General features: G+C 23.0%; 2 protein-coding genes across 2 annotated transcripts; one reads left to right on the forward strand and one right to left on the reverse strand.

The window, feature by feature from the left end:
* Positions 1-5,286: 5,286 nt before the first annotated feature.
* LOC128952457 (myelin gene regulatory factor-like A) lies at positions 5,287-6,790 on the reverse strand. The gene is made up of 3 exons (XM_054297858.1): positions 6,693-6,790; positions 6,217-6,567; positions 5,287-5,351 (listed from the first exon to the last, which is right to left on the reverse strand). Exons 1-3 carry the CDS (start codon positions 6,763-6,765, stop codon positions 5,308-5,310), a joined length of 468 nt encoding a protein of 155 aa, XP_054153833.1. The 5' UTR covers positions 6,766-6,790; the 3' UTR covers positions 5,287-5,307.
* Positions 6,791-7,783: 993 nt separating this feature from the next.
* On the forward strand, positions 7,784-9,528 carry LOC128952602 (pantetheinase-like; the record flags this gene model as incomplete). Its single annotated transcript, XM_054298020.1, has 3 exons — positions 7,784-7,933; positions 8,033-8,642; positions 8,709-9,528. Coding segments are annotated over 3 exons (1,491 nt in total), but the record flags the coding sequence as incomplete, so codon positions are not given.
* Between the last annotated feature and the right edge of the window lie 5,891 nt (positions 9,529-15,419).

The raw sequence follows: 15,419 nt of genomic DNA on the forward strand, positions 1-15,419 counted from the left end.
ACAGTATGTATTAATTAATTAATTAATTATTTAATCAATGTTGTTCATTTATTATATTAAATTAGTAAATTTTTATTACAAAATTAAATATTATTTATAATAATTATTAATATATATGTTCATTAATTGTTTAAAATCAAATTTTTTTTTGCTATATAATTGTTTAATTGTAATTTTTTTAAAAATGTTATATACAGTACATAATACTATTTTATCTTGTAATTGTTTTACAACAAAATTTAATACATAAATTAAAATTAAAAAAATTATGTTTATGTTGATTTGAATATTATTTATTATTAAGTTATGTGTATATTAGGATTAAGCAAGATTTTTATGGATTATATGAAGGAGGGGGGGGGGTCTGGGACGGGTATAGGCTTTTATTATATTTTTAACCGGCATTTTTTTATAATATAAAACTAAATTTATAATACATTAGATAATTTAAAAGATATAAATATATATACGTATAAAGTCATATATATATATATATAAAGACAGGATTAAGCAAGGTTTTTTTTTAAAAAATTTTTAGTGGAGTCTAGGGGTGGGGGTAAAAAAATCCCCAAAATTTACATGTAAATACCTTTAAAATCTATAATATTCCCCAAATAATATCTAATTGGTCAAAAAGTCTATGGGGAGGAGGGGGGGGGTTAAACAAAAAAATATCTAAACCTTAGGATGGTGGAGACGGTCATTAAGAATCACCCCACCTATCTATTTCCCATTGCTTAAAAACCCTGATATAAAAATACTAATAATTTTCTAAAAAATAAATTAAACTTTTTTATATAAAAAAATAAATAAATTTCTAAATTAAATAATAAGTTAAAAAATTAAAATAAAAATTGTTTATACAACTGATCTATAATCTGAATAATTTAAAAAAATAAATATTTTAAGAATTAGAATCATTAGAATTATTAATTTTTAAAAAAAAAATATTTAAAAATAATAAATAATTAAATTGTAATAATTTTGTTATTTTTATTATTTTTTTAAAAAAATTAATATCTAATCATATTGATTAGCACTAGTGATAACAATTAAATGTATCGACAAAATTATTAACATTAATAACCAACTATAAGAATACATTGTTGATTTCATTTTTAAATATATATATATAGTTAATATTATATTTAAATTATTTATTAGTAATAATTGATAGAAAAATTTTTATTTGCTTCTGATTAGATTAATAATTAAAATTATAGTGAATTTAATTATTTTTGTTTTTCACTAAATAAATCATATGTGCTATAAATAAATATATATATATTTATATATAATATAACGTAACTAAAAATTTTTCCTGTAATTGATACTTATTTTATTTTTAAAAAAAAATTTGAAAATATAACTTATTTATTATACTATTGAAAATTTTGTTAAAAAAAATTCTATTGCACAAAAAAACTATTAAAATATAATAATTAAATATTATATTAAAAATAATCTAGTACTAGTTATAATTTGATCATGGTTAGATTATTTAATAATCTTATTTGATATTGGTAATTGTTTTATATGATAGATATAAATAACATTATTATTATATATAATTGTACTATGCAGTTAATTAAAATAAATTATATTTACTAAAAATATTTGAAAAGTTATATTAATTATAAATATTTTTTTTAAAAAAAATATTATATTTAATTATACATTACTGTCCATTGGTGTTTGATTGGGAACCGATTGATAGTACTATTGGCTGAGATTGCTTTTTACCTATAATTGACCCGGCTGTCATATATATATATATATATATATATATATATATATATATATATATATATATATATATAGATTGTATACGAAACTAATTAATTAAGATTATATATATATATATATACTATAATTTTATTATTTATTTTTTATTAAAAAATTTTAAATATAGAATAATATAAAGTATATAAACATTTTTGTTTCAAAAAAAAAAATAAAAGAATATATAATTCATAATTATAAAAATTTTTTATATATAATTATACTGTATTTTTTGATGTATTTATTATATTCAAAAAATATTGATTTAAAATTATCTATATTAAATGTCTAAAATATTATTTTTTACAAATTTAAAATTAAAAACAAGTAAAAAACATATATCATATCTATCGTAAACATAAAAATTATTAACTATAAAATTTTATTTATTTATTTAATTAAATAAAATAAAACATTTATATTAAATTTTAAAATGTAAATATAATAATAATGTTCATAATCATAACATTATTATATTATTACATTATTAAAAAAAATTATATACTATAGTATAATTATATATAACTATAGTATTATATAGTATATAATAATAATAAAATTAATTTAATAGTATATTTTAATTAATTATTTGTAAAAATTATAAGTTACCATGTTTATATGTTTGATGAATGCTTTATTATTATTATTTTTTACCTCTAGATTCCTGAATAAACTCTCTTTTTGTATCTATTTTGAAGTATTTAATAAAAATAAATAAAAATATAAAATTTAAATAAAAGATATATAACATTTTAAAAATAATTAATTATTATTAATTAAACTTTTGATTGATTTTGTTTAAAATTTATCAAAAAGTAAAATATCATAAATTTGTAATAAAATGATCTGTTGATCTAGATAAGCTAATAATACTAATTTTTTAAGAACTAATTTTAAAGTAGATTAAATAATTTTAATAGGATTTTGATAATGTTTGTTTTAAAATAAAGCTTAACTTCCCCGATTGATAAAACAATTAAAAAATGACAACAAAAAAATTATAATTTTTATTTTTAAAATAATTTTAAGTAAAAGTTGCGATTTCCAGCAAATGCTATGGAAAAGATGAGACATAAGAAATAAATGTCTAATTCTATAAATTTTTTTTGTCAATTTTCACTTAATTTAAATTTATAATTTTTTTTGTAAAATTTTTTAATTGATTTATCAATCGGGGGAGCTAAGCTTTATTTTAAAACAAACATTATCAAAATCCGTCTATTATTTAAAAAGATATTAACATTTTCCCAGTATAAGATAGTTAATTTGCGGGGTGTATATATATAATTTTAACTTATAAAAAGTAATTATAATTAAAAAAAACGTTATTATATCATACAATCCATTGGACGCAGTAAACCCTCTTTAATGTCGTGACCTAATCCTTTAAAAAATTTACCAATACGTTTCATTGCAGTATTATCATCAGGTTCAGTTGTACTATGATTAGTATTATTATCAGTTACAGTATCATCCGAACCATCATCATATACAGTATCATCCCTTCCACGTTTATCATATACAATCGTATCATCATCCGAACCATCATTATTATTATTATCCGAACCATGATTAATATTATCCGAACCATGACTATTATTATCCGAACCATGATTATTATTATTATCCGAACCATAATTATTATTATCCGAACCATGATTATTATTATTATCCGAACCATGATTATTATTATTATTATCCGAACCATGATTATTATTATTATCCGAACCATAATTATTATTATCCGAACCATGATTATTATTATTATCCGAACCATGATTATTATTATTATTATCCGAACCATGATTATTATTATTATTATCCGAACCATGATTATTATTATCCGAACCTTGATTATTATTATTATCCGAATCATGATTATTATTATTATTATCCGAACCATGATTATTATTATTATTATCCGAACCATGATTATTATTATTATTATCCGAACCATGATTATTATTATTATTATCCGAACCATGATTATTATTATTATTATCCGAATCATGATTATTATTATTATTATCCGAACCATGATTATTATTATTATTATCCGAACCATGATTATTATTATTATTATCCGAACCATGATTATTATTATTATTATCCGAACCATGATTATTATTATTATTATCCGAACCATGATTATTATTATTATTATCCGAACCATGATTATTATTATTATTATCCGAATCATGATTATTATTATTATTATCCGAACCATGATTATTATTATTATTATCCGAACCATGATTATTATTATTATTATCCGAACCATGATTATTATTATTATTATCCGAACCATGATTATTATTATTATTATCCGAACCATGATTATTATTATTATTATCCGAACCATGATTATTATTATTATTATCCGAACCATGATTATTATTATTATTATCCGAACCATGATTATTATTATTATTATCCGAACCATGATTATTATTATTATTATCCGAACCATGATTATTATTATTATTATCCGAACCATGATTATTATTATTATTATCCGAACCATGATTATTATTATCATTATCCGAACCATGATTACCGCCATCCGAATCTATTGTTTATATATAATTTAAATTTTTTTTTAATTAGTCAAATATTAAAATAAGCAAATTATGTCATTTTAATAATAATATTTAATAATAAATTTTAATTATATTTTGTTGTTGTTGTTAATAATTAACAATCTAACCATTATTATCATCAGTATTGGCCATAATTAAATGTTTTGATAAATAAATTATTAACATTAATATTATACAACTATAATTAAAAAAGACCATTGTTGATTTCATTTATTTTTTTTGTTTAATTTAATAATATAGTTTCTAATTAAAATACAAATTTTTATTTTTATCACCAAATAAATTGCTTATTTATTTTTTTTTTTTAATTATATATAATATGAAGTTTTATTAAAATTTTGATTCCTGTAAATGAATGCGCATTGCGATGTAAGTGATTATATATATATATATATTAGAATTTTATTATTTATTTTTTATTAAAAAATTTTAAATATAGAATAATATAAATTATATAAACATTTTTGTTTCAAAAAAAAAAACAAAAAATATATAATTCATAATTATAAATAAATTTTATATATAATTATGCTGTATTTTTTGATGTATTTATTATATTCAAAAAATATTGATTTAAAATTATCTATAGTAAATGTCTAAAATATTATTTTTTACAAATTTAAAATTAAAAACAAGTAAAAAACATATATCATATCTATCGTAAACATAAAAATTATTAACTATAAAATTTTATATATTTATTTAATTAAATAAAATAAAACATTTATATTAAATTTTAACATGTAAATATAATAATAATAATCATAACATTATTATATAATTAAAAAATATATAATATTATATACTATAGTACTATATAGTATATAATAATAATAATAAAATTAATTTAATAGTATATTTTAAATAATTATTTATAAAATTATAAGTTACCATGTTTATATGTTTGATGAATGCTTTATTATTATTATTTTTTACCTCTAGATTCCTGAATAAACTCTCTTTTTGTATCTATTTTGAAGTATTTAAGAAAAAATAAATAAAAATACAAAATTTAAATAAAAAGATATATATATAATATAACATTTAAAAAATAATTAATTATTATTAATTAAATTTTTGATTGATTTTGTTTTTAAATTTATCAAGAAAGTAAAATAGCATAAATTTGTATAAAAAAATGATCAGTTGATCTAGATCAGCTAATATTACTAAATTTTTTAAAAACTAATTTTAAAGTGCATTAAATAATTTATAAATAATATATATATATATTGTAGGGAAAAATCTGTAATACGGGTATCTAAGCCTTATCTAACCATTTACTTATGAAACTAAACATTTGGCTACGACAGGGCATATATTATAATATAACAATATATATAATTAACATAAAAATACTCATAATTATTTAAATATATCTAATTTAAAAAATAAAATAAAACCAGTTGAGAATACTTTAAAAGCATTTCCATACGAACTCCTTAACTTAAAATGAAAAAAATCAAAAAAAAAATAAAACATACAGACACACAGACAGACACACAGACAGACAGACACACAGACAGACAGACAAACAGACACACAGACACACAGACAGACAGACACACAGACAGACAGACAGACAGACAGACAGACAAACAGACAGACAGATAGACACACAGACAGACACACAGACAGACAGACACACAGACAGACAGACAGACAGACAGACAGACAGACACACAGACACACAGATAGACACACAGACAGACAGACAGACAGACAGACTTTTAGAATGCATATACGTACTCCTTTCAGGAGTTCGTGAATATATAATTTTAACTTATAAAAAGTAATAATAATAATAATTAAAAAAAACGTTATTATATCATACAATCCATTGGACGCAGTAAACCCTCTTTTATGTCGTGACCTAATCCTTTAAAAAATTTACCAATACGTTTCATTGCAGTATTATCATCAGGTTCAGTTGTTGTACTATGGTTTTCCGAATCATGATTAGTATTATGGCCATCACTATCACCCGAACCTTGATTATTATGATTGTGGCCATCAGTATCGCCTGAACCATAATTAGGGTCATCCATATCAATCAAACCATGATCAACATGACTATCAGTATCACCCGAACCATGATTAGTATTATCAGTTACTGTTTCATCCGAACCATGATTATTATGAATATCAGATTCTCCAACAGCTTCCGAATCTTGACTATATTGTTCTAACAACAAAAAAATTTAAAGTAAAATAATAATAGTTTAAATAATAATTAATAAATTTTTAAAGATTTTTTGTGGTTTTATTTAAGTTTTTTTTTGGTTGTTGTAATTATTATCATTATCTAACCATTTTGAACAGTGGAAATAATTAATATTAACAGTATACAACTATAATAATAAATGACCATTGTTGATTTCATTTTGTTAAACTAAATAAATAATATATAGCTTCTAATTACTGGTAGTATATATAATAAATTTTTTTTATAGAATAATCAAATATAAATTTTTAGTTTTTCACTAAATAAATTATATGTCCTTATTAATTTTTATATATTTTTATATGACGTGCCTTAAAAACTGCCATTGTTTCCTGTAATTGATACTTTTAAAAATTAAAAAAAAACATTTGAAAAAAATAACTTAATTTCATAACTATTGATAATATTCTAAAAATTACTATTACTATTACTATTACTATTACTATTACTATTACTATTACTATTACTATTACTATTACTATTACTATTACTATTACTATTACTATTACTATTACTATTACTATTACTATTACTATTACTATTACTATTACTATTACTATTACTATTACTATTATTAAGTCTATAGAATGATTTATATATAGATTTATATTTATAAATATTATCAAAAATAATAATTTTTTATAATATAATATTATATATAGTAAAAGTTGATGACATTTAGAAAATGGTAATAATACTGTACATTAAATGTTAAGTATATAACTATTATTATTACATATATTTATTGTAATTAAAATTAACTAGCACACACACACATTAAATATGATAAATGCAATTATAATTGATTAATTAAATAAATAAAAATGATAACAAATTATCTAATTATTTTATAAATTGACATTTATATAATCAATATATTACAGTATATATAACTATCATATATATTATAGTATTTTTAATGCATTTTAATTTTACATATATCTAATAATATCTAAAAAAATATAACTTTCAATTAAAAAACAATTATTTTTTTACTGCTATTTATTTTTAAACTTATTTAGTTTTAATTTAGTTTTTTTATTACATTTTAATTATATATTATAAATCTATTATAATAATAAAAACAATAATAATAATAATTGAGAAAATTATGTTTAATATTAATCTATTAAATATAATAATAATAATAATACTAATAAATATTAATTATGTGATAAATGTAGAACAAATCAAGGGTTCGGACTGTTTTCGGGCGGCCGTCTATGAGCACCAGTATCTGGGAAACAAATCGGTAGACAAACCTAACGATATTATCCAAAAAAATCTATTGGTCTACAAACAGGTGGCCAATAAAGCCAAACAATATGTAAGAGACAATTACCGAAACAATAAATAAATATTTAGATAATAATAAATTTATATTAAAATTAAATTTTTTTAAAAATATATATATATTTATAATTAGGGCTCAAATATACTGGTGTTTCCCGAGGACGGCATCATTGATCCGTCCTATACGCGCCCAATTGTATCAACATTTGCCGAACGTATACCCGATCCGCTGAAAGGTGTCCATAATTTGTGCGAAAAACCCGATCCACTGCTACCGATAACCGTAGCCCTGAGCTGTCTGGCCAGAGATAACGGTATGTATATTGTTGCCGATTATGGCGATCGACAGGACTGTACAATCGGTACGGATAAACATTGTCCAACTGATGGCTACTATTTGTACAATACGGCCGTTGCTTTTGATCCACGGGGAGCACTGGTAGCCAAATATCATAAGCGGCATCTGTGGTCGGGCGGCGAACACGAATACAATACACCGGTAGTTACCGAGTTTAGCTATTTTGATACACCGTTCGGTCGGATAGGACTGTTCATCTGTTTTGATGCCAATTTTGGTGATCCGGGAACCGGTCTGGTGGCCCGTTATGGTGTCAAAACAATGGCATTTCCGACCTATTGGTTCGATGAGTTGCCCGTCCGTACGGCCAAACATATCCAACAGGGCTGGTCGGTGAACAATAGGGCCAACCTATTGGCTGCCACTATACTTGTCCCGGAAACTGGTAATGTATTGATAATGTTATATACAGTATATATATTTATAATTTTTTTCAACAACAAAAAAATAGGTTCAACCGGTAGTGGTATATATGCCGGTATTAGCGGTTCACTAATATCTACCGATCTAACCGATAGACAATCAAAATTACTGATTGCCGACATACCAGTCGACAGTGACAACACCCGGTCGTCGTGTTTATTACCAAACAATCGCTACAACAAAACAATAATCATTGGCCAGACAAAAGTTGTCGGCAACTATAAGTCACTGCACCCGAAATCAATAGCTGGCACATCATTGGCACAGTTGACGGCCGCCAACGATACGCTAAACCTGTGCAACAATGGCCTGTGCTGTCAATTGACATATTCAACATCATCGGTGATGGCAGCCCAGCCATCCCTGGCCAACGAATCCTATTGGTTTTTGGTGGCCAATTGGTCGGCCAGTGCTCAGCCAACAACATTTAGTATAGTAGGTATGTGTCAGGAAGTTTGTGCACTTATAAAGTGTACGGATAATACCTGTGCCACATATGCCACTGGATCAGCTCAAACAGTATTCAAGTCAATCAAATTGACTGCCGACCGGTTTACAACTAACTATACCTATCCGTCTGCAATGGCCAACGATTTGTCGATTGTACCGAACAAGTACTGGACATACGATAGCCAGCGTAAAGTGGGAACCAAAGTCAGTCTATCGGTTACCGATTTTCGGCAACCATTGCTCGGTATGAGTCTGTTTGGTCGATGCTTTCAACGTGACCTACCGTTTCTCGTTGTTGATGGCAATTAATAATTAGGACAACCGTTTATATCACAAAACATTTTTTAAAAAAAATTACAGAATATTATTAATTTATAAACTATTGAATTAATTAATTAATTTGTTTGTTTTGTATAGTTTTATGCAATATCTCTGTCAAAATGTCTATTGAAAATTATAATACAATATATATAAATAAATAAAATTATAATTATAAAATATGTATTTAATTAATTATTTAATATATATCTATTTTTATTAGCCAACATTATTAAGCCTATAAAATGATTTTTGCATTTTGTGTATCTGTATATGTGTGTATGTGTATGTGTATGTGTATGTGTGTGTATGTATGTGTGTATATATGTGTCTATACATGTGTGTATGATTTCCTTTAACGTCAATTGTATTGCTACAACTTGCAAATCTGGTCACAATATTATGTTATATATAAAATTTGTGAAATAAATGTTATTTATAAATATATATATATATACTAGGGTTGGCTGAGATAAATATACAAAGTCAAATTGTATTTTTCCAACCCTAGTGTCTATAGAAATATTGTATATTCACTACGACAATAACAACTAAAAAAATTATTGTAAAATATTTATTTCATACAATTTTAAAACAAAATATAAATTTATTTGAGAAAAAAATAACATTAATATAAATCTAATATATTTTTATTCTTGTATTGTTGTCGTCTCGATATATATATATATAATCCTAACCTAAAGCCGGATTAAAAGCCGGTTGTTTATAGACTGGATTCTCTAAACCAGTGAACGGAGTCGTAAAGTAGTCTGTTTTTGGCCACTCAGTCGGCTTATGTCTCAAAGCATGTAAAGTGGTTGTCTCGGTCTCTATATATATATTATATTATATGTATATATCTGTCTGTCTGTATATATCTGTCTGTCTGTATATATCTGTCTGTCTGTATATATCTGTCTGTCTGTATATATCTGTCTGTCTGTATATATCTGTCTGTCTGTATATATCTGTCTGTCTGTATATATCTGTCTGTCTGTTTATATTAATATCTGTCTTATATATAATATATAAGACAGATATTAATATAAACAGACAGACAGATATATACAGACAGACAGATATATACAGACAGACAGATATATACAGACAGACAGATATATACATACAGACAGATATATACATACAGACAGATATATACAGACAGACAGATATATACAGACAGACATATATATACAGACAGACAGGTATATACAGACAGACAGATATATACAGACAGACATGTATACAGACAGACATATAAAGATAAATAAATTGAATTTATATTAATTATAATAATAAATTACTTACCATGCTTAGATGTATCATCTGTTTGTAATAATAATAAAATAATAAAAACAATTGAAATTTATTTTATATAGCCAATTATAATATATTTATTTATTAGATACGTTTAGGGGTTTATTATGATTCAAAAAAAAGGAAGGGAAATTCCCTAATCAAGGTCCCATCAATTTTCCAGGAAAATATGGAAAATACTTTAGTTTCTATTACTATTTTATTAGAAAGTGAAAATATAATTTATATAATTTAAAAAAAAATAAATAATACTAAAACTTAATTATTTTGAAAAAAAAAATTAAATTGAAATATTTAAAAAAAAAATAATAAATAAATTTTAAATCAACAAAAATATGGGTGGGCTTTCATAGATGGCAGTACAAGAAACTAGGAAATTCCCTGGAAATTCCTAGTAAACTGGGAATATTACAAGTGAACATTTAATATCATAAGAGAGACAGACATAGAAATAATTTTTTTAAAAAAATAAATGACAAACAAACTAATGGTAAAATAAAATAATGTGAGAAAATAAAATCACAATTTTAGTATATTTTAGTATATTTTTTTAAAATTAGATTATTTTTTTTTAATCACTTACCATCACTACCACCATCATCATCATCATAATTTTATTTTAATTTGAAAAAAAAATCAATCATAAATCTTATGATTATTTATTATATGGTTTTTTATTTAAGAAAAATAAAATAACAAATAAATTAACTTTAACTATACTATAGCTTTTTGTTACAGTATAAAAATAGAAAATTTTTGAATTTAATTAGTAAATAGTATAATACATATGTTTTATATTTGTTATTTTTAGATTATAATAATTTTTATAATTATTATTTTAGGTTAATATTATTATAATTTTTTGTTAAAGGGTTGCCAAAGGGTTTTAATCTTGATTTTTTTAAAAGTGTCAAGGACAGTTCAAAACATTGACATTATATAATAATTTATAATATTATTATTTTTTAAAAAAAATATATATAATATATAATAAATTACATTATTAAATTGATTTTGTTTATGTAATCATTTGATAACGCCTGATTTAAATTATAAGCTGTATTATGTGGCTAAGCTAATTTATGTTTTAAATTTATAAAATTATGTATTAAAATACTTTTTTAATATTTTTAAATTAAAAAAAAATTAAAAAAATCTTTAATTTATTGAAAGTACAATTTTTTTTGTTAATTTTTTATTTGGCACTTCTATTCATTATTGAACATATGGTTTTGAAAATATGAAAATTTAAAAATAAAAAATCTTATTTAAATTTCTATATTTTTTCTAATTATCTAATTATTAATGGCGGTAAATAGTAAAAAAATTTTAATATATTTATAAAGTTATAATAAAAACATGTTAAATGTATAAATCATTTATCTTTATTTAAAAAAAATAATTATAAAAGTATAATAAAATTAAAAGTATGTATTGTTGCATAATATATAGGTATTATTAACAATATATTTTATTAGCTATTAATTATTGCAATTATACAAAAATAATTATAACAATTATTTTTAATATTAAATAAATATTTTACACAATTATTGTTTAGTATTTAATCACTAATTGATTTTTATAAATATGTTTATATAATTTAATAGTAATTATATTAATATTAACAACAAAAACAATAAACATTTAATTAGCTAATTATGATATAATTAAAATTTTTATTTTATTTAAATGTATTTTTATTGAAAAAGAATTATTAAATAAATTATATGATTTATATTAATATAAAATTTAAAACAAATTGTATTTTATTATTATATTGTATTTTAAAAATTTTAGTTTCTAAAAAATTGGATATTAAATATCATAGTATAAAATTTCAATCAAATAAATGTAATTGTAGTATAGATATTGTTAAAATATTAAAAAAATATAATATTAAATATATAAAATAAAATTAGATATTTTAATTAATTTATGTATAATATTCTATAGAAAATATTGTATTATTTATATATTAATTATAAATGTAATTCAAACAAACAAATATTAATTGCGATTTAATTATGTACTTTAAACTAATATTAATAAGTAAGTAGATAAATTATTATCATACATATAAATAAGCTAAAAATTTTATTTTTTAAAAATTCAAAAATAAAAAATAGTTAATTTAAATTTTTATAATTTAATAAAAATTAAATAATAATTTAATAAAAATTAAATAATAATTTAATAGTAGGTTTCAATTGTCTATCGCTTGTATATCTGTTTCACTCATCCATCAAACACTATCCCAATGTAACGCTCAAGGGATGTGGTATCGGACGGCAGTCACTGATATCCAGTGGAAAGTGCTTTAAATGGTTATCCAATACAACAACAACAACAACAATGGATATACATTTGGGTCGTAACGCACAACCGGGTGAAGTGCCGTTTGCTGTTAAAATTAAAATCGGAAATGAGTTTGTATTTAGCTATAAATTAATATTTTTATAATTTTTAAAAATATATATTTATAATTTTTTATAAAAAAAAGTGGTCAACGCGGCACTGGTATTATAATTAATAAACGTTGGATATTGACAGTCGCACATGCGATAAAGTATAATAATTTATTTTATATTATTTACAAAATAACTATTATTAACTAAAAAAAATATAACTATTGATATAAAATTATTACAGTTTTCCTATCAATGATCTGTTAGTCTATACGGGACTACTAGACCACGATATAGACAACGGTGATGGCTATAGAGTGGATAAACGTTTTATACATCCAATCTATGAACAAGAAAATAAAACGGTTAATCCATCAGTGGATTTAGGACTCATTAAATTGCAATCAAATTTACCGTTTATCGACCAAGGATTGGATCAAACAACCACAACAACATACCGGGCACTCAATGGTATATGTTTGCCACGAAATCAGACAATCAATACCGACTATGAACTAGGATTGTATGCCGGTTACGGTTATATCGGTGCTAACCGTACATCCAGCAATAGATTACAATTAAGTTATACAATGATTATGCCGGCAGCCAATAATTGGTTTAACAAATATAATCGTTTGATTTTTGGCTTTAGATATCCATTTAGTAACGGTTCTCTGGGTTGTCCTGTATGTATTACTCACCCACCCCTATATCTCACTCCTACCCCTATATCTCATCCCTACCCCTATATCTCATCCCTACCCTATATCTCATCTCTACTCTATATCTAATCCCTACCCTATATCTCACTCCTACCCCTATATCTAATCCCTACCCTATATCTCATCCCTACCCTATATCTCATCCCTACCCTATATCTCATCCCTACCCTATATCTAATCCTTACCATATAACTCATCCCTACCCTATATCTCACTCCTACCCCTATATCTCATCTCTACTCTATATCTAATCCCTACCCTATATCTCACTCCTACCCCTATATCTAATCCCTACCCTATATCTCATCCCTACCCTATATCTAATCCTTACCGTATAACTCATCCCTACCCTATATCTCACTCCTACCCATATATCTCATCTCTACTCTATATCTAATCCCTACCCTATATCTCACTCCTACCCCTATATCTAATCCCTACCCTATATCTCATCCCTACCCTATATCTCATCCCTATCCTATATCTAATCCTTACCATATAACTCATCCCTACCCTATATCTCACTCCTACCCCTATATCTCATCCCTACCCTATATCTCACTCCTACCCCTATATCTCATCCCTACCCTATAATTCCCATTATCCACCCAACCCTTTCAACGCTTAAATTGAATGCTAATTAAATTTATTTTTTAATTAATAAAAATAGGGTGATTCAGGTGGACCACTATATCAGTATACTAGTGACGGTAGGGCAGTGCTTATCGGTATATATACTTCACGTCGTGGTAAAGATTGTCACGTAATTAGTAATAAAACATTATCAGTTTATACCCGGGTCTCCATGAATATCGATTGGATAATCAATGTTATCAATAATAATTGATTGAGTGATTATATTTTTTATACATTTATAATTAATACTACATATAGTTATAATATTAAATATATTTATAATATTCAACTTAAATATGTAATACTATTATGTATTTACTTATAATCTTTAGATAATAAATATGTTTTATGTAACTATTATATATAATATTGTAATAATATACGGTATATATATCAGGGTTAAGCAAGGTTTTTGGATTTTAGGAAGGGGGTGTCAAAATAAAATTACCTAAAAATTCCTTAAATTCCCGAATATTCCCATGAAAATTCGATAAAGTTTCCATAAGTTTCCTACCCCCTTACTTAACCCTGACATTAACCTAATCAATAATTAATTGTTAGTGTAGTACTGTACTATAAACTATTTTAATTACCCAGGTAATTTCTATTTAAACATGTTTAATTGTAAAAGTCATAAATCACAATCACAATAATAATAAATATAGTTTCTTAATTGTTTAAATTTTTTAAAAATTAATAATTATTTTAAACAATTTTCAATTTACTATTTTCAATTTCACAATGTTTAAATACATCCAGATAATATTCTAATTTATACGGTATAAAGTGATTGAATATCATATAAATCAATAATATCTCTAAAAAAATATGCTAATATATAAAAATAATTAACTTTATCTAAAAGAATTTATAAGTTTGAGAAATAGA

This window comes from Oppia nitens, unplaced genomic scaffold (assembly GCF_028296485.1).
Source record: "Oppia nitens isolate AA-2021 unplaced genomic scaffold, nextdenovo-longstitch-racon4-pilon3 scaffold1_pilon_pilon_pilon, whole genome shotgun sequence".
Classification (NCBI taxonomy): domain Eukaryota; kingdom Metazoa; phylum Arthropoda; class Arachnida; order Sarcoptiformes; family Oppiidae; genus Oppia; species Oppia nitens.

Bases quoted from the DNA above. Each gene is read 5' to 3' on its own strand.
- LOC128952457 (XM_054297858.1), bottom strand. From the start codon at position 6,765: ATGAAATCAACAATGGTCATTTATTATTATAGTTGTATACTGTTAATA. The intron at 6,568-6,692 runs GTTAGATAATGA...TTTTGTTGTTAG, and splicing joins TATTTCCACTGTTCAAAATG to AACAATATAGTCAAGATTCG. The intron at 5,352-6,216 runs GTATGATATAAT...ACTTCAAAATAG, and splicing joins TTTACTGCGTCCAATGGATT to ATACAAAAAGAGAGTTTATT.